General features: G+C 55.1%; 11 protein-coding genes across 11 annotated transcripts, besides 11 other annotated features; 5 read left to right on the top strand and 6 right to left on the bottom strand.

The window, feature by feature from the left end:
- Positions 1-16: 16 nt before the first annotated feature.
- EKO05_0004172 (Glycylpeptide N-tetradecanoyltransferase) lies at positions 17-1,788 on the top strand (the record flags this gene model as incomplete). The annotated part of the gene is made up of 3 exons (XM_038938907.2): positions 17-711; positions 761-1,541; positions 1,591-1,788. 3 exons carry the CDS (start codon positions 17-19, stop codon positions 1,786-1,788), a joined length of 1,674 nt encoding a protein of 557 aa, XP_038799983.2.
- A 656-nt stretch (positions 1,789-2,444) lies between these two features.
- EKO05_0004171 (uncharacterized protein) lies at positions 2,445-3,508 on the top strand (the record flags this gene model as incomplete). Its single annotated transcript, XM_038938808.1, has 3 exons — positions 2,445-2,532; positions 2,582-2,747; positions 2,812-3,508. 3 exons carry the CDS (start codon positions 2,445-2,447, stop codon positions 3,506-3,508), a joined length of 951 nt encoding a protein of 316 aa, XP_038799982.1.
- A 76-nt stretch (positions 3,509-3,584) lies between these two features.
- Positions 3,585-4,729, bottom strand: EKO05_0004170 (uncharacterized protein; the record flags this gene model as incomplete). Its single annotated transcript, XM_038945518.2, has 2 exons — positions 3,585-4,649; positions 4,697-4,729. The coding sequence occupies 2 exons, from the start codon at positions 4,727-4,729 to the stop codon at positions 3,585-3,587; spliced, it is 1,098 nt and encodes a 365-aa protein (XP_038799981.2).
- A 412-nt stretch (positions 4,730-5,141) lies between these two features.
- On the bottom strand, positions 5,142-5,600 carry EKO05_0004169 (uncharacterized protein; the record flags this gene model as incomplete). The annotated part of the gene is made up of 2 exons (XM_059636326.1): positions 5,142-5,402; positions 5,457-5,600. The coding sequence occupies 2 exons, from the start codon at positions 5,598-5,600 to the stop codon at positions 5,142-5,144; spliced, it is 405 nt and encodes a 134-aa protein (XP_059492309.1).
- Positions 5,601-6,237: 637 nt separating this feature from the next.
- Positions 6,238-8,264, top strand: EKO05_0004168 (uncharacterized protein; the record flags this gene model as incomplete). The annotated part of the gene is made up of 3 exons (XM_038938997.2): positions 6,238-6,246; positions 6,293-6,388; positions 6,471-8,264. The coding sequence occupies 3 exons, from the start codon at positions 6,238-6,240 to the stop codon at positions 8,262-8,264; spliced, it is 1,899 nt and encodes a 632-aa protein (XP_038799980.2).
- Positions 8,265-9,396: 1,132 nt separating this feature from the next.
- EKO05_0004167 (uncharacterized protein) lies at positions 9,397-10,737 on the top strand (the record flags this gene model as incomplete). Its single annotated transcript, XM_038945517.1, has 1 exon — positions 9,397-10,737. One exon carries the CDS (start codon positions 9,397-9,399, stop codon positions 10,735-10,737), a length of 1,341 nt encoding a protein of 446 aa, XP_038799979.1.
- Positions 10,450-10,489: a tandem repeat.
- Positions 10,738-11,027: 290 nt separating the features above from the next.
- Positions 11,028-11,060: a tandem repeat.
- Position 11,061: 1 nt separating this feature from the next.
- Positions 11,062-11,113: a tandem repeat.
- An 83-nt stretch (positions 11,114-11,196) lies between these two features.
- Positions 11,197-11,242: a tandem repeat.
- A 9-nt stretch (positions 11,243-11,251) lies between these two features.
- Positions 11,252-11,278: a tandem repeat.
- A 685-nt stretch (positions 11,279-11,963) lies between these two features.
- EKO05_0004166 (uncharacterized protein) lies at positions 11,964-13,079 on the bottom strand (the record flags this gene model as incomplete). The annotated part of the gene is made up of 3 exons (XM_038939058.1): positions 11,964-12,141; positions 12,208-12,754; positions 12,809-13,079. The coding sequence occupies 3 exons, from the start codon at positions 13,077-13,079 to the stop codon at positions 11,964-11,966; spliced, it is 996 nt and encodes a 331-aa protein (XP_038799978.1).
- Positions 13,080-13,498: 419 nt separating this feature from the next.
- On the top strand, positions 13,499-15,613 carry EKO05_0004165 (uncharacterized protein; the record flags this gene model as incomplete). The annotated part of the gene is made up of 1 exon (XM_038945516.2): positions 13,499-15,613. The coding sequence occupies one exon, from the start codon at positions 13,499-13,501 to the stop codon at positions 15,611-15,613; it is 2,115 nt and encodes a 704-aa protein (XP_038799977.2).
- Positions 14,099-14,146: a tandem repeat.
- Positions 14,743-14,802: a tandem repeat.
- Positions 15,122-15,157: a tandem repeat.
- Positions 15,614-16,369: 756 nt separating the features above from the next.
- Positions 16,370-16,394: a tandem repeat.
- A 118-nt stretch (positions 16,395-16,512) lies between these two features.
- Positions 16,513-16,541: a tandem repeat.
- Positions 16,542-16,548: 7 nt separating this feature from the next.
- On the bottom strand, positions 16,549-16,875 carry EKO05_0004164 (uncharacterized protein; the record flags this gene model as incomplete). Its single annotated transcript, XM_038945515.2, has 1 exon — positions 16,549-16,875. One exon carries the CDS (start codon positions 16,873-16,875, stop codon positions 16,549-16,551), a length of 327 nt encoding a protein of 108 aa, XP_038799976.2.
- Positions 16,811-16,865: a tandem repeat.
- A 90-nt stretch (positions 16,876-16,965) lies between the features above and the next one.
- EKO05_0004163 (uncharacterized protein) lies at positions 16,966-18,680 on the bottom strand (the record flags this gene model as incomplete). Its single annotated transcript, XM_038938895.2, has 2 exons — positions 16,966-18,394; positions 18,445-18,680. 2 exons carry the CDS (start codon positions 18,678-18,680, stop codon positions 16,966-16,968), a joined length of 1,665 nt encoding a protein of 554 aa, XP_038799975.2.
- A 188-nt stretch (positions 18,681-18,868) lies between these two features.
- Positions 18,869-19,313, bottom strand: EKO05_0004162 (Methylated-DNA--[protein]-cysteine S-methyltransferase; the record flags this gene model as incomplete). Its single annotated transcript, XM_059636325.1, has 2 exons — positions 18,869-19,033; positions 19,116-19,313. The coding sequence occupies 2 exons, from the start codon at positions 19,311-19,313 to the stop codon at positions 18,869-18,871; spliced, it is 363 nt and encodes a 120-aa protein (XP_059492308.1).
- Between the last annotated feature and the right edge of the window lie 78 nt (positions 19,314-19,391).

Here is a 19,391-nt window from a genome sequence, read left to right as displayed (position 1 = left end):
CGCACAATCACCCGCCATGCCTCAGGAAGCTTCAAAGATCTCCGATCCCGACACGACCGCCGCAGCAGCCGAAGAGGTCATTGCCGAGACCAGCGAACAGCAAGAAGCCCATGCATCTGAAGATGAGAGCGGTGACGAAGCTACAGAAACAGTAGAGGGTGGAGAGGGTGCAACAGAGAAGAAGAAAAAGAGCAGGAAGCGCAAGATCAAGGATGCGATCACTGGCAAGGGAAAGGCGCCTGAAGCTACGGATTTGAATGCGCCGGCAAGTGGACAGCTGGGCAAGGACCAGATGAGCATGCTGCTGGACGCCAACCCTGCGCTGAAGAACCAGCTCCTGTCCAAAGCAAACAACAAGGCAGAGCTGGAACAGATGATCAAGAAGCTCAACATCAGCGAGATGTTGACTGGACTAGCGCCTCAGGGCGCAACAAAGGACATGGCAGACCATGCTTTCTGGAAGACACAGCCCGTACCCAGCTTCGACGAGATGTCAGCAAAGGAGCGCATACCCGATGGTCCAATCAAGGAGATCGACATTGAGAAAGTGGACAGAAATCCAAGCCCAATGTACCCGGGCTTCGAGTGGGTTACCATGGACCTTGAGGATACGAAGCAACTGGACGAGGTGTACGATCTGCTCACAAACCACTACGTCGAGGATAAGGATGCCACATTCCGCTTCAAATACTCGCCATCCTTCCTGAACTGGTATGTTCCTCTGTGCGTGAGGAGATGAGGGCCTGACTAACGATTGCAGGGCTCTGAAGGCGCCCGGCTGGAAGAAGGAGTGGCATGTTGGTGTTCGCGCAACTGCTTCGGGCAAGCTAGTCGCGTTCATCTCAGGCATTCCGATTCAGCTGCGTATACGTGAGAAGGTACTCAAGTGCTCAGAGGTTAACTTCCTCTGCGTCCACAAGAAGCTCCGTTCGAAGCGACTAGCTCCAGTTCTGATCAAGGAAATCACTCGTCGTTGTTACGTCGAGGGTACCTTCCAGGCAGTGTACACTGTCGGATCACTTTTGCCCACACCTGTCTCGACGTGCCGCTACTTCCACCGTGCTCTTGATTGGGAGAAGCTATACGACGTCGGCTTCTCGCCTCTACCGCACGGCAGCACGAAACTGCGCCAGATCAACCGCTATAAACTACCAGATACCACATCAACACCAGGACTGCGACAGATGGAGTCCAAAGATGTGGATGCCGCACTCGACCTCCTCAAGCGCTACCTTGAACGTATGGACATGGCTCAGGTATTCGATAAGACCGAATTCGAACACTGGATCTGCCCGAAAGAGAAGCCAAAAGAGCAGGTCGTATGGAGTTACGTTGTCGAAGACCCTAACACGCACAAGATCACGGATTACTTCTCTTTCTACAACCTAGAGAGCACCGTTATCGGGAACAAGAAGCATAACACTATCAAGGCCGCTTATCTCTTCTATTACGCGTCTGAAGTTGCATTTGCGAAGGACGAAGACAAGCTGAAGACGAGGCTCAATTCGCTAATGAAGGATGCTCTGATCCTTGCGAAGAAGGTCGGTTGCCCTCAAGTTTGGGAGAGCGACGCGATGCTAACATTGACAGGCCGACTTCGATGTCTTCAACGCACTGACCCTCCTTGACAACCCGCTCTTCCTCGAAGAACAGCGCTTTGGTGCAGGTGATGGCTCGCTCCACTACTACTTGTACAACTACCGCGCTGCGCCTATCACAGGTGGTATCGACAGCAGGAATCAATCGAGCATCAAGCATATGGGTGGTATCGGCTTGACCATGTTGTAGCGTCTTCCTGTCGAGGCTGGTAGCAGAAAGCTGATAGCAGCAAGGCTAGACGACAATGTCACGCCCAGGAGGATTCAAATAGACCCTGAAGCAACGATACAATGCTAATGCAGTGGGTCCCTCAGAGGACTAATGTGCCACAGGGGGTTCTATCACTTGAGCCTTGACCGACAATCACAAAAAACTCAATAACACCAGCGCGCAACGTCTACATTTTCGTTCCACACCCTTTCGATCTGCCGTGATTCAAAAGCACCAGTCGCCATCGCTAGACGCTTTGGTCAAAGAGTAGTGACCCAAACGCCAGATATTACTTACATTGACCAATAGCAGGCCAGAAAGCGACATTCTTCGTGACCAGCTCAAATGACCACCTAAGCTGCGGAAAACACGCGCCCTCCTATCGATTTCTCCGCTTCTGGTTCTCAAGTTTTTTTTGCGGAAACAGCAGGGCACTACGTGGCTCAAAGTCATTATTGACCTACTCGAGCGGGTACCCTGGATCTCGCTTTGCGTGTCCACCCCGCGGACTATCCCCGCACACGGTACACGGTTGGAGCGAAGGGGTCGCGGTAATTTTCACTCACTTCATCCTCGCTGTCTACCTCTATAACATCTTCCTCGCGTCCTTACTTTCGTTCGGTCTTTAGCCCACCATGTTCATCTTCTTCTTCTCGCTCTTTCTTACTACCTTACTCAATGCTCTCCCCGGCAATGCCGCTCCTTTTGTTGCTGAAAAGAGAGGTCAGTCGTGTGCTCCGTTTCGTGTTCCACATTTTTTGACCCTTCACAGCTATCGACACCAATCTACTCCAGACGTTTAGACTGATGTCACAATACTCTTCAGCAGCGTACTGCTCCAGCAACTTCAACTCGACCGGCGATCAAATTCAATGCGAATCTGGAAACTGTCCGCTAGTAGAACAAGCAGACTCAGCCACCGTGCTTGAGTACAGTAGGTGAGTGCTCAACATGATGTTCTGTGTGCACATTCTCCCTGTTCTGCGGACCAACACACTCCAGGGCAGAGACCTCCACCGACGTGACTGGCTTCGTAGCAATCGACCACACGAACAAAGCCATCGTCCTCTCTTTCCGTGGCTCCCTGTCTATCGACAACTGGCTCACCAACCTCGACTTCGACTTGGTCAAAACCGACATTTGTCCAGACTGCACCGCGCACTCTGGATTCTGGAATTCCTGGGTCGATGCCCGCGGCACCGTCCTTCCTGCCGTAAAAGCCGCGTCTGAGCGGTATCCAGCCTACCAGATCTCTGTGACGGGCCACTCACTCGGGGGCGCCATCGCACCCTTCGCTGCGGCCCAGCTGCGCAACCAAGGGTTCAGCACCAGCCTTTACACGTTCGGAAGTCCGCGCATCGGCGGGCGGAAACTGAGTGCCTACATCTCCAACCAGGCAGGGGGCAACTATCGCGTCACGCACCGGAACGACCCCGTCCCCCGGCTGCCGATGCTGCTTATGGGATACGTGCATATCAGCCCGGAATATTACATCGATAAGAAGAGCAGAGTCGCGATCACAGAGAACGACTTCCAAGTCTACAATGGTGCGGTCAATTGGAAGGGGAACAACGCGTGGTTGATCACCAGTATCGAGGCGCACAGGTGGTATTTCACAAAGATGTACTTGTGTGGGGATCTAACGATCACGATAGATGTGGATGCGCTGGCGGGCGTGGATGTCGTAGCTAAGTTCTAATCGAAAAGCAGATACTGAAGCAACGAGGAAAACTCAAAGGGTATAAAACTATAGGCAACGCTGATATCGACTCAACTCAACACTCGACGATATCACAATCCCTTTCCATGTCCTCGCTCGTATGCTCCTTCCATAAATGCTCCATCAGCGCCTCCAGCGATCGACACACCGTATCTGCGTCCCCGTGGCTCGCGCACAGAATGCAGGCAAAGCCTCCGCTGGCGCGGTGGCATTTGATGACGAATCGGTTTCTAACCAGAAAGCGGTTGCCTCTTGATCGTCGTCCGGCGCTGTCGACGATTACTTCCCAGGCTTTGTTCGGTCGGATGGGAACAAGGCTACAGCATATTGGGCAACGGTTACTGCCGCCGAGAGTGAAGTTCTGGGAGAGAGGGCGACGCGGGTGGTTCTGCAGCTCGAGGGCGTAGCGGCAGAAGAGCTCGTTGATGGTTGGGGTTGGTTTCGTGGGCGGTTTCGAGGGCACTGGTGTGTGGGAGTCCGATGAGCTGGAGCTGCTGCTGCTGCGTCGTGATCGAGGCGGCTGCGGAAATGCTCCGGGCATGGGCGGATGCGGGTTTGGGCCTTGTCCTGGCGGACTCGCCAATAAGCGCTGGCACAGCAGATCGAGTGCTTGGATTGCACCCGCGCGCGTTGTGCGTACTGTCTGGACTAGCTGGATGCGCTGTGAATGTGATGACGAGACGGCGAGGTAGTTGCTTAGCATGAGGTCTTGATGGATCCTGATCAAGGTTTGCTGGAGCTTGATGATGTGCGATTGGAGTTGGATCTTCGCAATATTGTCTCCTCGCGCGTAGACTTCACCTAGCTTCCGATATCCATGGTCATATGTGGTCTGCACCTGTGAGGAAGCGGTGCATATGAGCTTGTCCTCGCTATCACTGCGGTGCATGTCTCTTCTGTCCAGGCTCCATCTTACGTGACGTCCAAGAGCTTCGCTGAGGTTTGAGTGGGAATCTTGGCGGCCTCGACTTGAACTTTGTTTGGCGTCCTCCATGTTCTCATGTTCATCATCGGAATCAGGCTTCTGCTTTAGTTTGTGGTACAGGTCCTTTGAGGATCCGAAGGTATCGGTCAGCACTCGGATGAGCGAAACCACGAAAACACGGTCTTGAAGTACGTCCTCGGCCATGTCAGTATGGTAATCAGTCGTACCAGATTTGATCTTACTGGCTCTACAGCAGCCTCAGCATGTCCCATCATGATTTACAGAGTAGATTCTGTAGTACAGTAGTAGGAGAAAGAGAGAACATGGTGCCGTGCCGCTCGTTGCGGAGGAGAGATTCGCAACGTAGTCGCTAGGCACCTGAGTATCTCGAGATCACATTGTCACTACCAAGTGATGAGCTTTCAGGATTCGCGGCGTCTTATGCTCGAGGTTGTCATGTGCATACTGTTTTGTCTCTAAGGTCACATGTTGGTAGCATAACTTCAGCCTCTGGTCCATTGAACTAAATCTTTAGCCGGCGGGCACATGGACCGTTAACGTACGGGTTCTAGCCTTTCAATTTCTTACGGCTTTCGACATCTATCTTGAGCCTTTCAACCATGTTCGCTTGGATTCTAGTGTGCATGAGCTCTGTCGATGTCTCAGTACGATCAACACGCGCGTGCGTCATGCGCAACAGCGACAACCAAGCAATCCGCACTTGATCCGGCTACAATCCAACAAACCGATTTTGCTGCATCGATGATCATATACCGCTTTCTGCCTTCTGAGACCGGTACTGCAAGGTATTAAGCGCTCTCGTTGTACGCAGATTTGCAGCCTGCTAATTCCGAGTGATAGCCACGAAGGATTTTGTGGATACGGTGTGTCGGTCGAGGGGAAGGAAGTTGGAGGAACGTCGGTGAAATAGAAGAGCGGAAGTGAACTCTAAGCGCTGATTAGGGGAGCAGGTAGCGTGTTTGGCGGTGCGGGTGTACCCACGTGTCTTCCGACCCATCTACCTTCAACTTCCGCGCATCGCCGTCCACACCAGCACTCACTGTTGCCACATTGTCTCCTGTCTGTGTTTTCCAGTATATTTACGTCTCGCGCGAGGCAGAAGATAGACGTGCAGTTCAGCCCCATCGCGGGCCGAAACGACCCCACTCAAGGTCCAACCCGGCGCTTGCTGCCTCACTAGAGCCAACCGATTCGCTCAGAACGCAGCGTCAAGGCTCCTACAATATCGCAAGCGCGCTCCCAACAGATGGAAACTCTAGCGGCAAGAGGTGGATTCGCTATGGCTGTGCCTCATGGACGGTATCCTAAATGTCCTGCACTCGCTCATTGCGAATTGCAGCACTCGTCGCATCTCTCCGGTGCAGCATTCCCTGAGAGCGTGCATCAGCGACCATGGCGGCGAACACCAGTTCATGCGGACACCCACTCCAACAACAATTCGTCCCTAGCCCTATATTCGAAGAGGTGGATAGCTCAGCTACGCCAAGTACAACAGAGAAACCGAAAACATGTCAGACGACCATCACTCACATATCGAGTTGGCCAGAGGAAGCGAGGGTCTTGAAGAAGCATACATGGCTCACTTTCCTCTATGGCATAGGCGATCTCATACTCACCTTTCTACCTATTTATTTTATTCGTGAGTACGTCAGGGTCTACGGAAGTTTTGTTTTAATACGTTCAAGTTCTTGCGGTCGCCGCAGCAACCTTAAATGGCAAACCTACTAAAGACAATGCCTTTGGCCGCAAAGTCGAATTCGCCATGGATTTGGTAAGTATCCTCCCGTGACACATGTACTACCTGCTCACAGTGGCAGGGCCCCACAATGTTTCCTATTGTATTCGCAGCAATCAGCGGACGAAGTATGAAGATGATTGCCCGTTACCTTGCGGAGAAAGGATCGAAGATCAGTGTAAGCACCCTTCTATTCCATCCTTCTAATTCATATCTTCAATTGGAACATTGACGCGATTGTCTTTGCTGACACTCGTAAGACTCTAGAACTACTCATGGCAAGCCAGTCCGTCTGGGGAACCGTCGAAAGTCAGATGCTCATGCAAAGGATTACTCTGGTAGGCGCGAACCTGCTATTTCTTTGGGCATTGTCACCACTGGGTGGTCAAGCATCCCTCCGATTAATGCGAAGGGACAGCGAATCTACCTATGCCTCTACGAAGCTCCGCTACCTTACCACCGGTCCAGCTGCTGCGGCTTTCATCCCGGCCACAGTTGGAACCTCACGCGGAAAGTTTTCCGAGGCTGGCTCGCTCTATAATGCAGCCTTGCTGGCTCCTTTAGCAGTCAAGCTTGGACCACAGGACTCATGGGGAAATGTCAATATTCCGAGCTTAGAGGCATTGAATACATCGCTGGCTGACTCTAACGGTTGGGTGAGTGTCCCTACCACAATCACGACACCAGAGACATATGCATCACTGGTTGGAGTGCCCATCGTGGGGCTCCCTTCAAATGCTGAGAGTAACTTTACGCTGGAGTACAACTACCTTACTGTAACTTGTGGAGAATTCAACCAACAACCATACCCTGGGACTCATGGCACAGATGACCCTACGGCAACCAACTACACAAAACTCGACGAGATGATACCAGGGGTCATATGGTACAACAAGTCACTATCGTATCTTCATCCTTTCGATCCGCTGAAAGGCAGAGCATCTTTTATGCTCGACACTCCTCGCAACATGGGACGTCCTCAATTTGGCGGCCTACGGAACGACTCGGATGTTTTTGTCGGCCGTCTGGACGGCTTCAACGGCCATTACAACCAATCTCGGCTCAGTCAACAGGAGAGCGAAACACCAAGAGAATTGACATTTGCGTCAGTCTACGGAATCAGTAATGACGGGGTTGAACAAGGGCTCAATATCGTCAATTGCTCTCTGTTCCAGCACCACGTTGAAGCATCGGTCAAATGCTCCGGCGATCAATGTGTAACATCCAAGTTGAGAAAATCTCGCACTGATACAAGACCTGAAGCGCTCACAGGCCTGGAAACCCATTCTTTGACCGAGTACTTTGTGCAGGAGTTCCCAACGGCAATTAAATTTAACGAGGGATCAAGTCCCACCGAAAGGTTTATGGCGAATACCTCGGCATTTCCATTCATACAGCGAGCAGGGCATTCGATGTCACCCCAGCTCTACGTCAACCTATCGATCGTTCCACCTGAAATTTTGTCAAGACGACTGAGCTTGGTGCTGAACACATACTATCAGCTCAGCACTCAGTCCTCAGGTTATTTTGGCAGCCTAACCACCAATCTATCAGCGTACGGTCCGGATACTCTGCCGGTTACAGACGTCAACGCATACCTTCCTGCGAATTTGTCAGCTACTGATCATCCATACTACGACTGGTTCACGGTATTCATGCAGACGGTGTATGAGATGGACTCTCCGTTCATGGGCGCAACAACGACTGCTGACATCAAATCGACCATGCAGGTATTTGTATGCAACTATGCGTGGTTCGCACTTCTTGTTGCATCCTCCGCAATCATACTCGTCACTGGTACCGTTGCGGTCGTGCTGAAGAGAAAGACCCTTGGACCCGAGATGTTTGGTTTTGTAGCGAGTATGACATATGAAAACCCATGGCTTAGGATCCCTGACGGCGGGACTATGCTCGATGGGATGGAAAGAGCACGCCTGCTGAAGGATGTCGAAGTCTGCATTGGAGACGTGCGTGGCACCGAAGATGTTGGACATATCGCTGTCGCAGCAGAAGTTCCACTGCGCAAGCTGGAGCGTGGACGCCTCTATTGTTAAGCGCAACACAAAACCGAGGCCGCATAAATGGGTATCATTGTTCCGAGCCCTGTGATATCCGGACACGCCCTACCGTGGCGCAGCGCAGCGAAGCACCGCCACTGCCACTGTGGTCCGTGAGCAGGCTTGCAAGTCGACGGACTCGCAATGATTTGGGGTATCAGAGCGTACCAGTTTCAATCATCAGCACTCCACCGAAAGTAAGCTGTAAAAGCTGACAGCCTTACGGATATACGTAGCGGGACAGGGTATGATGGGCCTCGAAACATCACGGTATATCCGGACAAGCAATGACCGCAGCACATCCCGCATTTTTCGGGTTCGCTGCGTGACGAAAGTCACGATCAACACTCAGCGCTTCGTTGCAGCCAGTCCTGTTGGCTGTTGGGGAGGTAGGTGTGACAAGACCCTCAGACCTCGCTCCAGAAGTCAAGCTTTGCTAGCAGGCGCTGTGGATGCAGCAAAAGACGGTCTACCAGAATTGTGAACGGTCCGCCAATCGGTCGACTTGTGCAGGGGCTGTAGAGGTGGACTTGCGACACAGTGCAAAACACAGGGGTCCGGAAGATCTTGCGGGCCGCTAAGCGACTCAGCCCCCAGCGAATCATCAACCATGCGGACTCTCGAAACAAAACTTCTCCTGAAGGCGTCCAACGAGACATGGCAATCCTCGAGTCCTCGGCATCCACAACCTTCCCTCTTAGGCGACGACGCATGACGTACCTGCGTCAACCCTGCGAGGCTACTGGCCTTCTTTGGCTCACAGTCTTGGTTGCACCTGGACCGCTGGTTTCACACAGTAGACGCTCGCCGCTGTGGGTCAGTCCACGTCTCTCAAGTCCATTGTTTTGCGTTCGGACTGTCATCCTCCAGACGTGCCCTTTGATTAGGGATCGCCATAGTATACTCGATGAAGGTATAGTGGCGGTAGAGGGCGATGCGGCCTGACATTCTTATATAAACGTTTGCCAGAGCCTCTCTCTTGGCCTCATCACACTACACGCTCTCTCAGCAGCTTCTATCTTCTTCGCATTTGCATTCTTTCTCATTTTGCTAGCTGGACTAGTCTTTTGGAATTTACACCACAGTCTCTATCACACTATCTTCAAGATCCAGCAACATCACAATCATCATGTCTCTCCGATCAGTTATCTTGGCAACTGCCACTCTCTGCGCATATGTTGTCGACGCACACATGATTATGGCGAAGCCCGTACCGTTCAGCGTCGACAAGATCGATAATGGACCAATCAACAAACTGCAATACCCTTGCAAGAACACCCTTGGCTACACCGTCTCCACAATGAACTCGATGGCAGTCGGCGAGGAGCAGACCCTCAGCTTTAAGGGAAGTGCAGTTCACGGCGGTGGATCCTGCCAGCTCTCTATTACTACGGACACAGAACCGAGCGTCAGCTCCAAGTTCAAGGTTATCAAGTCGATCGAGGGTGGATGCCCCGGTGTCGAGGGTCCTGTCGACTTCAAGTTCACCCTCCCCGACAGCATCCCCAACGGCAAGGCCACCTTCGCATGGACTTGGTTTGCGAAGCTTAGCGGTGGACCCGAGATGTACATGAACTGCGCTCCTATCGAAGTTACTGGTGGTGCCAGCGACACTACCAAGTTCGATGCTCTTCCCGACATGCTCGTTGCTAACATTGAATCTACCACCTGCGAGAGCGTTACCAGCGAAGCTTTGAAGTTCCCGAACCCTGGTACAGTACTCGCGCAGGGCGACAATGGCTCAGATGTTAAGCCTCCGAAAGGAGATTGTGGTACAACTGGCACATCCCCAGAGCCTTCATCTGGAGCCGGAACCCCCGCTTCTTCTTCTGCTGCTGCTGGTGGTCAAGCCTCTGCCGCTCCCTCTTCCGCTGGTGGCAACGATGGCATGTACACTCCTCCCGCTGGCGCTGCCACATCTGCTGCTGCCACCTCTGCCGCTGCTACTGCTGCTCCGTCTGCCGCTGTCTCCGCCCCGGCTGCTGGCTCTGCTGCTCCCTCTGCTGCTCCCTCTGCTGCTCCCTCTGCTGCTACGTCCAAGGCTGCTGTTACTTCTGCAGCCGCTTCTGGCGGTGCCGGTGGTGTCTTCGCCCCCGGAGCCTCCAGCGCAGCCCCCGCCGCCTCCACTCAGACCACGCTCGTCACCGTCACTGGCACACCCGCTGCACCCGTCAAGTCGACCGCTGCTGCATCCGCTCCCGCCGCCTCTGCTCCTGCTGCTGGCACCGGCACAACGCCCGCTACACCCACCACCGCCCCGGCAGCTGGCGGCGACGGCGCCTGCACCACGGAAGGCGCCATTGTCTGCAACGGCACGACGCAGTTCGGCCTCTGCAACCAGGGCAAGGTCGTGTGGCAGGCGGTCGCAGCTGGCACGACGTGCTCCAACGGCACGATCCAGAAGCGCGGCTACAACGGCCGCGTGGTGCGCCGCCACCGCGGTCTCATCAGCCACATGCACAAGCACTGAGTTTCTCAGGCGGAGACACCTGATGATAACCCTACATATCGCTTGATATACTTTTCCGTCACTCTTTCACCACATTTTTTTCATCACACATTTTGGGGACGATACCCGGTCTGGAACCAAAGGATTGTTGTACACCACACCAGACACATATACACGTTGCTGAGAGAAGCACATTGCATTACCGGCGCACGGGGTGGGGGATAGGGGGGGAGGTATTGGCCTGGAGGGAGTCTCTGGGACCATGCCATGTCATGTTGATACGAAAACGAGTCTCTATACAGTATATATGAATACACTCATTCCTTCATTCAGTTCTTCATACACTGAACTTGAACGTGAACTTGAACGTGAACGTGAACTTGAACGTGAACGTGAATTTGATTCCAACCCGGTGTCGTTGGTAGTGAGAGTAAGAGTTGCCAGCGTGGTATATATCCCCTGACTTTCCCCTTTTCATGCTCACATTCAGTCACACCTCCACCTCCACCTCCACCTCTACCTTCCATTTCCCTATTCCATCCATCCATCCATCCATCCATCCTCACAGCCACAAACCATGAAACAGTACCCGTCTCAGGCGCATCCCTCCCTCGCCCCGCCCCGCGGCAACCAGGCCATCCCCGCCATGCTAGCCGTACCGAGCAGCGGATCTTCCGGCACAGGGTTCATACGCGACTCTGAATGCGCGTTGGAAAACAGCGACTGTGGGTGCCTTGCGGGGGGGGGGGGGGGTGGCAGTGAAATGACAAAGGTCGGACGGGCTAGTGGCGAAGGTGCGCGAGCGGGGTTTATGCGTTATTGCTAGTTTGAATTTTTTTTTTTTTTAACATTTTTTTCTGGCGCGGGTGTGTGCTGGAACTGGCTGTGATGCATGGGGTGTGCGTTGATGGAGGGATGGTGTGTATGGGGTTCTGGATGGTGTGGTGTTTGCAATCAGTCTTCTGCTCTTCGGCATCGTGACTTGGTAGGCACGTGGAAGGGATTGAGGCGTCGGCGGTTGTACACAGTGCGCTTTGGAGAAGGGGAAGAATTATGGATTACTAATTACTATTCTCCACTTCTCGATGAGAAGGCGGGTGGGTGGGTATCTTTGTTGCGCGTGGTTGCGCTCTCACTTTTCACGTCGGCCATGTGGTGTTGGGCTGTGTGGTCAGTGGTACTTGCAAGGCCATTGCTGCGCTGCAGCTACTGGCGTGGATGCTGGACTAGGCCGAATTCTCTACATTTCATGTGTGGACGTCTTTCGTGGCGGGAGTAGCACGGTTCGTCGTTTCGGTGGGTGAGCTTAGAGGTGATTCCAGCTCCACTGCCTGTAGCCCGGCTGCTGTGCTCGGTGTACTTGCCGGCAGCTCAATGAGCTTCTCGTTCCGCTCTCCACTCAACTCTTGAGCGACGGGCGCATCCCTGTCGTTTGTCAGCCACTTTCTCCTCCGTTCCGGATATGCTAGGCGGAAGCCAGTATCCTCTTACCTCCCAGCTTCGACTTCGGCCTCAGCCATGTACGCATACTTTGTTGACGGCGACCTTGAGTCCAGAGCGTACTCGTCTGCAGCCATCTCAGACGGTGGCTGGTAGGCATCGCGGTTCTTGCGCCGCCGCAGCAGGAAGAAGACGGCTGCAGCGAGGAGCGCAGCGAGGGGGATGCCGACGCCTAGGCCGACACCCAGAGCCGTGGTGTTTGTCTTGTCTGCTGGTTCGGCAGCGGCGGTGGGTGCAGAAGTCGCCGAAGCGCTCGCATGGGAGGCTGACGGTGCTGCAGAGAACAGTGCTCCAGATGAAGTTCCGGATGCTGATGCGCTGGGCGTTGCGATGGAGGAAGTCGAAGAAGCGGCGGACGTGTGGGTTTGGGTGTAGGATTCGCCGATGATGGTCAACGTGTATACGTCTGCGGGTGATTGCGCAAAGGTAAAGACGTCGAATCCTGAGTTGGTCTTGCAGTCGCAGCCATCGTAGCAGCAGTACGAGTCCGTGGCGGTGGAGTTGCAGCTGTAGACTGGCACACCGTTGTTGTCGACGTCTGCGAGGTGTCCGTCAGTGATGTAGAGCGCGATATGGGTGGCTGGCGGTCTACCTAAGCAGTGGCGGGGACAGTTCCCCGACTTCCAGTCTGCATCTGTACAGGTTCCTCGGTGAAGACGCGCCTTGACAGGATCGTGGGGGTCAGACACACACAGGCCGTTGGACAGACAGGCCTGGTTGTCGTAGCAGCATGCGGACACCAAGGCGTTTGGATTGCAAGCCGTGTCGGACGTGACTTCACCGCCGTTGGGGAAGAAGCATTTCTGGGCGAAGACGGTGGCAGCACAGGCCAGAAGGGTTGCAAGACGCGTGCGCACGTGCATGGTGGAGAGGCGCGAGGGGAAGAGAAAGGCGGGAGCATGGCGGTTGAGTGAGGGCGAAGGGCGACTCTCTTAGGGGATGCACGGCAGCCAAGATTCCATTGTGCCGTGCCGTTTTGTCGATAGCGATGCGGGACACGGCAATCTCGAGACGTTGCGGTCGCGATCCTTCAGCGTCAGGCGTCCAGCGTCCGTTTCTCGATCGTGGCGTGCAGGACATTGCGAAGAACGAAGAACAACAGGGGTGGCGCCACTTCGGGCCAAGCTGTGAGGCTGTTGTAGCGTGGCGCGTGGCGCGTGGGAAACGGTGGGCCCTTGGCGCGCCCGAGCCGCCGCGTCATTCGCAGTCTCCCTGTCCGTGTTCGTGTCGATGGACGGACTCCAGTCCCTCCCTCACCGACACCGGCCACCTCTGCGCTGCCATGACGGAGCCGCGACGGTCGACGAGGGCGCGCGCCCGCGAAGAAGCTGCGCCGCCCGCCCCCGACACGGGCAGCGAGAAGGCGGCCAAGGGCGCCAGGTCGACGCTGAAGCGCAAGCGGGCCAGCACCGCCGTCAAGCACTCGTCCACGCCCGGCACGCCCGTCGGCGACACAGCGCAGCAGGGCCCCAAGCCGACGCTGCCCCTCCGCGTCGCTGAAGGGCAGCCGCTGCCCACGCTGCCCGACCCACAGCCGCTGCATCTGCCGGCGGCCGGATGGCAGAACATCCAGCAGAGCGGCGTGCTCAGCGCCTCCCTCGACCGCTCGCGCGCCGTCTGGGTCTCGGGCGTCAACTTCCGCACCTTCCACAAGAAGCACACCATGCCCAAGAAGATGACGGACCGCACCGACGCAGACAAGGCCGCCCGCGCGCGCCAGAAGGAGATTGAGAAGAACTTCCCCCAGGTCGGCGCCCTCGACGCCCAGCTGGTCATCGAGCCGCACACGTTCCCCATCAAGCTGTACGCCCCCAAGGAGGGCAGCCGCGCCGCCCCCAAGAAGATGCCGCCTCCACCGCAGCAGTACGGCGCTTGGCCGAACCACGGCCACCACGGCCAGCACGGCCAGCACGGCCAGCACGGCCAGCACCCGCCGCACCACCAGCACCAGCACTACAACCAGCCGCCCTACCCACCCAAGCAGCAGCCCCAACCACGACCGCCGCCCCTCAAGCCTGTCCAGCAAGCCCCTCCGCAGACAGCCCCAGGCCCAGCGTCCACACCGGCCCCCGACCCCGTCATCCACATGCTGGCTGCGAGAGCCGGCACCGACCCAGAGCTCAAGGCCGTCATGAAGATTGTTGCCGCCGGCCAGGCGAGCAAGGACCAGCTCGAGTTCTTCCAAACACACATCAACGAGCTGACCGAGATACTGGAAAAGAACAAAAAGGCAAAGACACCCATGCCGCTGCCGCCCGTCCCAACGCCAGCACCGCCGAAGCAACACACTCCAGCTGTAGCGACACCAAAACAGCAACCTCCAACTGCACCGCCACCGCCACCGCCACCTAAACAGCAAACCCCAAACGCGGCACCACCAAAGCACGCCTCGGCTCCAGCGCCAGTGCCACCAAAACAATCCCCCGCGCCAGTGCCACCAAAACAATCCTCCGCGCCAACGCCGCCTCCTCCGCGACCCACGCCACCTATACAACAACAACACCCGCATCATCAACCCACTCCAAAAGCCACACCCACGCCCACACCCGCACCCAAGCCGTTTAGCCCAGCACCGCCGCAGCCACAACAGCAATACGCGCCCCCGCAATCACGACCTCCCCCGAACATGTACCCTGTAAAGAACTACAACCATCCAACGCACTATCAACAACCTCCACCGCACTATGTCGCTCCACCACCGCCGCGCATCACATATCGCCCTCTCACGTTCGAATTTGTAGAAGGAAACGGCGACCGCTTCTACTTCCCCTCCTACAGCTTCATGGAGTGGCTGCCCAACGGTTCTGGTGCAAAGTTCAGCTTCCTCGTCACCAAGCTGAAGCCAAAGTCTGAGGCAGCCGCCAAACCCTCCCCAACACCCGCGCCACCGCAAACACCCGCTCAAGCGCCTGCGCCTGCGCCTGCGCCTGCGCCTGCGCCTAGCACGGCCAATTCGCCCTTCCCGCCAACGCCCAGCGGCCCCACCGCTACGCCCACACCCGCACCCACCCCCTCTTACCTCGCGCCACCCCGCATCGAGGACTTCGACGAAAGGAACGACCTCAACGATGTTGACTTTTACCAGCCCGTCACAGTCCTTGTTCTGACCGACGAGCACGAGGTCAAGAACGCGTTGCCGCGCGCTATCCGCCCGCCGAGCGTGGTGGACAAGTACATGGAGGAAGTCTTCGACACCTGCAAGCGCGCAGAAGAGACGTACCTAGCCTTCAGGCTGCCCAAGGACGGAAACACAGACGTGGATGCGGGAGTGAAGAGCGGCGATGCAACACCGAGGGTATCGACACCGATTGCGGACGTGGCCATGGGCGGGATGGGGTCGGCACTTGGAGAGAAGAGGAAGAGCATTGCCGGGCGCTCGCGAAAGAGCCTGGCGTAGTCGATACCGTACATGTCTTGACAGTGGATTGGAGGCGAAGTAAAGATACCCATAGCTTGAGAATACAGACCATGACGACACCAGCACCGCCGTCCGCCGTCCCAGCGAGTCGATTTATGGCTGACTACTCTTGCACACAAGAGACATCATCGAGTGTTCTCGAGTGCTCCATCGCGGCTCCTCGCGAGCCCATGCAGTCAGCCAACGCCACAGCTGAGCACACGAACCCCTCATGCACACAAGCCAGTCCACGCCTCCATCTCACCCACCTCCACCACCTACTTCAACCAACCCTACCCAACCCAACCCGCCTTCCACACTGCAGCAATCAGCAATCCACAACCACCTTGCCACCTCGTCGAAAAAGATCCCCCGAACAATCACGCACCCACCATGCCCTCCCCAGAGCGCCTAACCGCCAACAACTCATACCCATGAATACAAACCCCAACGCAAAGAAAGCAAATGGTTAATAAAAACTTTACACAATCTGCACATGGCAGATTACAAAAACCAAATTTGGGAAAAGAAAAAAAACGCCAGTTTTGACCGTAAAAGAAAGAAAAGACATTTAAAAAGTACAGTATGCTGTTTGGGGTTTTTTTTTGGAGTTTTTTTTTTTTCCATGTATCCGAAAAACGAACGCCTTGAACGTCCACGCTTTTCCCCTTGTTCCGATTTCGTGCTTGTCTAGAACGTTGTATTTTGTTTGTCTGGGGAGAGCAGAGGTGATGCTGCTTGAGGCGGGAGATGGGAAGTGGGTGAGTGAGTGAGTGAGTGAAGCTGCTGTAATACTAATCACCTCGCACTCCCTCCCTACACCCCTCCCTCCCTCCACCCCCTCTCCACCGCTCGCTCACTCAACACGCCCATGTCACGCCATCTCCTGCATTTCCTAGCTCGTCTTTGTCTCGTCTTTGTCTCGTCTTACCAATTTACTTCGCCTTCATTGCTCTTTTCCGCCGTCTCTTTTCCCCGCTGCGTCCAGACCCAGGAACTGCATACTCTTGCGCCGCGCCGCGTTTCCCTTGTCCTTCAGCGCGTCCCAGATGGAGATCTTCCCTTCGTCTGCGCTGGCGGCGTCGCGCTTCTGCTTGTCGTCGGTGGGGTTGAAGACGTCGTTGCGGTTTGGAGGCGCGCCTGCGGGCCGGGCTTCTGGTTTTTTGGGGTGCTGTTCGGACATGCTGGGGGTTAGGTTGGGTGTGTGTGGAAGGAGTGAGAGAGAGAGAGAGTGAGAGAAAAAGAAGAGAGAAGGTCGGCATGATATAGCAGAGTTTGTTCGTATGTAGTCATGCGCTCGATGGTATGCAAACGAATGGCTTGAGCAGCACGTGTGTGAGAGGGAAACACATTCACTCTGCAAATCTCAACACACCCTGTGCGTTCTCCTCGGCGACGATGCCCTCTTCTACCATCTGGCCCAGCACGGCCGCAACTTCCGCGCTTCTGCCTTTCCAGCCCTCCTTTCTTGTGTTCGAACCACTCGCCACTTCTTTCAGGATCTCTGCTACGATCGCCTTTGCGTCGGCGATGCCACGTGTTGCCGCAGCGCCTGCGTTCTGCGCGTAGCTTCTGGCGCCACGGTAAAACACGCCGGCGTTGGCTACCACAACGGTGTTGCTGTTTGCCCATGCTTGTTTCGCGCCCGGCGTGGTTGCGAGGCGGAAGCGGAAGAGCTCTGTGTCGCCGCGGGCTAGGAAGATGTCTGCTAGACGGGATGGCGACAGCAGAGAGGAGAAGGGTGGCGAGGAGACTTCGGTCAGTGTCTGCTGGGCTTGCGATAGCGCGGTCCATTGGAGCTCCAGATCAGAGATGAAGGTGGGTGACGAGGTGGTGTACTGTAGATTGTCTGCTATCGAGGAAGCAAGGTCGATGAGTGCGTCTGCGTACGACGATCGAATGTTGATGTACGCAAGCCCGGGGCTTTTAGTCCCTTGGGATTCTTTGATCAGTAGAGCGAATGTCTGCTCAACCTGTTGTGCGTATTGTGCCGATGTGCTTCTGCCGCTGCGGCACATGGCTTCTGCAATACTGGCCTGGAAGTTTGCTGCAGCAAGAAGTGCGTCTTCTTTGGGTGTTGTTGAGGCTTCTTCTGCTGCAGATGATTGTCCTATGGACAGTGTGGGTCCTGCTTCGGTTTCTTCCTCGGAATCCGACTCTGGCGATGCATCGATGATGTCTATCAGAGCAGGGATGATTTCTGTTGCCGTCAGGAGACCGTCCTGGGCTTTCTTCTCGATGCTGGGCAGGTCTTCTGGAGTGTATAGTCCAAGCAGGGTAATAAGAGCTCCCAACTGCGCAGTACACGTCTCAAGAATGGTCAATGGTGTCACGGGCTCTTCAACTGTGGCCCAGTCTCCCGGCCCTTCTGGTGACGTCGAAGCCGATTCTGCGTCGTCCTGCTTTTCAGTCTCAGCAGGCTGCGGTCGGTCACCTTCCCATGCCTCTTGGTACTCTCCAGACGCCTGGGCTTTTGCAATCTCTGCCTGCATTTGCTCATACTCTTGCTGCTGCTTTTGTAGGCATCCGGTGAAGATGTCCACAGCTTCTTCCAGCAGCGTTCTCGCTGGCACTTTAGCAATCTCTTGAGTTCCATCTTCTAGGCCAGTTTCTGCTAGAGAAGTAAGGACCTGTGCAGTGTTGAATAATATGTCTGTATTGGTAGGGTTCAACGATATGGCATGGCGATGAGAGTTGAGGGTCTCTTCCAACAATGCTGTCCTGCTTCCCAGATGGGGTAGAATTCTCTCATCCTCTGAAAGACTGTATTCTAAGTTTGCTCTGATTTGGTTAGAAGCTACCCCATACAGTACGTACAGGCACGAACTCACTTGTTGTAGGCCAGGTCGAACGACTGCGGGTGCCGCTTCAGGCCTTCATTGTAAGTGTCGATGGCACGATTGAAGAAACGGGTTGCTTTGGCAGCGTCGCCAGCCCGCCACTTGCCTGCAGCTTGTTCGTGCTCGTCTGCAGCTTCCAGGAAGTCGTTCTCGGTCTGTGGATCGGGCGCCTTCAGCTTGCCTTTCGGCTTGCCTGGCTTCAGGAAGTCTTTTCTCTTCGGACCCATTGCGCGAGTGGGAAGTTCTGCGGGTTTGACTGTAATAAATCACGTACACAATAGATGTTACTCGACTTTATAGTTGCTGTTTTGTACCTGGGCAAGCTGTGATGTATCTGATGTAGCCCATGTCGAATATCTAGAACTTTTTGGAGTTGTGACGTAGCCCCACCTCTGTCCGCCCCACCCTTTCCTGCTCACCTCAACTTCTTCATATCAAACTCATCCCACAAGACTTTCTTGTCAATCAAGTACCCATTCGCATCAAATAACACGCCTTCGCCTTCAAGCAACATCCGTTTCGACTCTTGGTTCTGCCCGCTTGGCACTTTTTCCCAGTCGCCCTTAAAGCCGCCAACAAACTATTCACGAGATGTCAGCCTGCCTAGCAATCAAAAGTACAGGAGCCAGGGCGGAGTAAACACGGCTGAGACTGAAACATACACCTGTGCTAGCTATACACCTATGACAAGGTATATCGGGTGCGAATGGATTGCTTCTCAGCGCGCCGCCAACTGCGCGCGGAGAGCTGTTCAACGCTTTCGACATTGCAGCATATGTTGTGATGCGCCCCTCGGGTATCTGCTGCAGGAGTGCATAGACGCGTTCTTGGTACTCCGTGACTTTTTGTACCTTTGACATAGTGTGGGGCGGTTAGTTGTTCAAGAGCAGATGGCAAGAGAGACGCAATTCAATGTGAAAAGCTAACGCGCAGTCACG

Source organism: Ascochyta rabiei, chromosome 6 (genome assembly GCF_004011695.2).
Source record: "Ascochyta rabiei chromosome 6, complete sequence".
NCBI lineage: Eukaryota > Fungi > Ascomycota > Dothideomycetes > Pleosporales > Didymellaceae > Ascochyta > Ascochyta rabiei.
The sequence above is the reverse complement of the archived record's forward strand: the minus strand, read 5'-3'. Positions and strand labels throughout refer to the sequence as shown.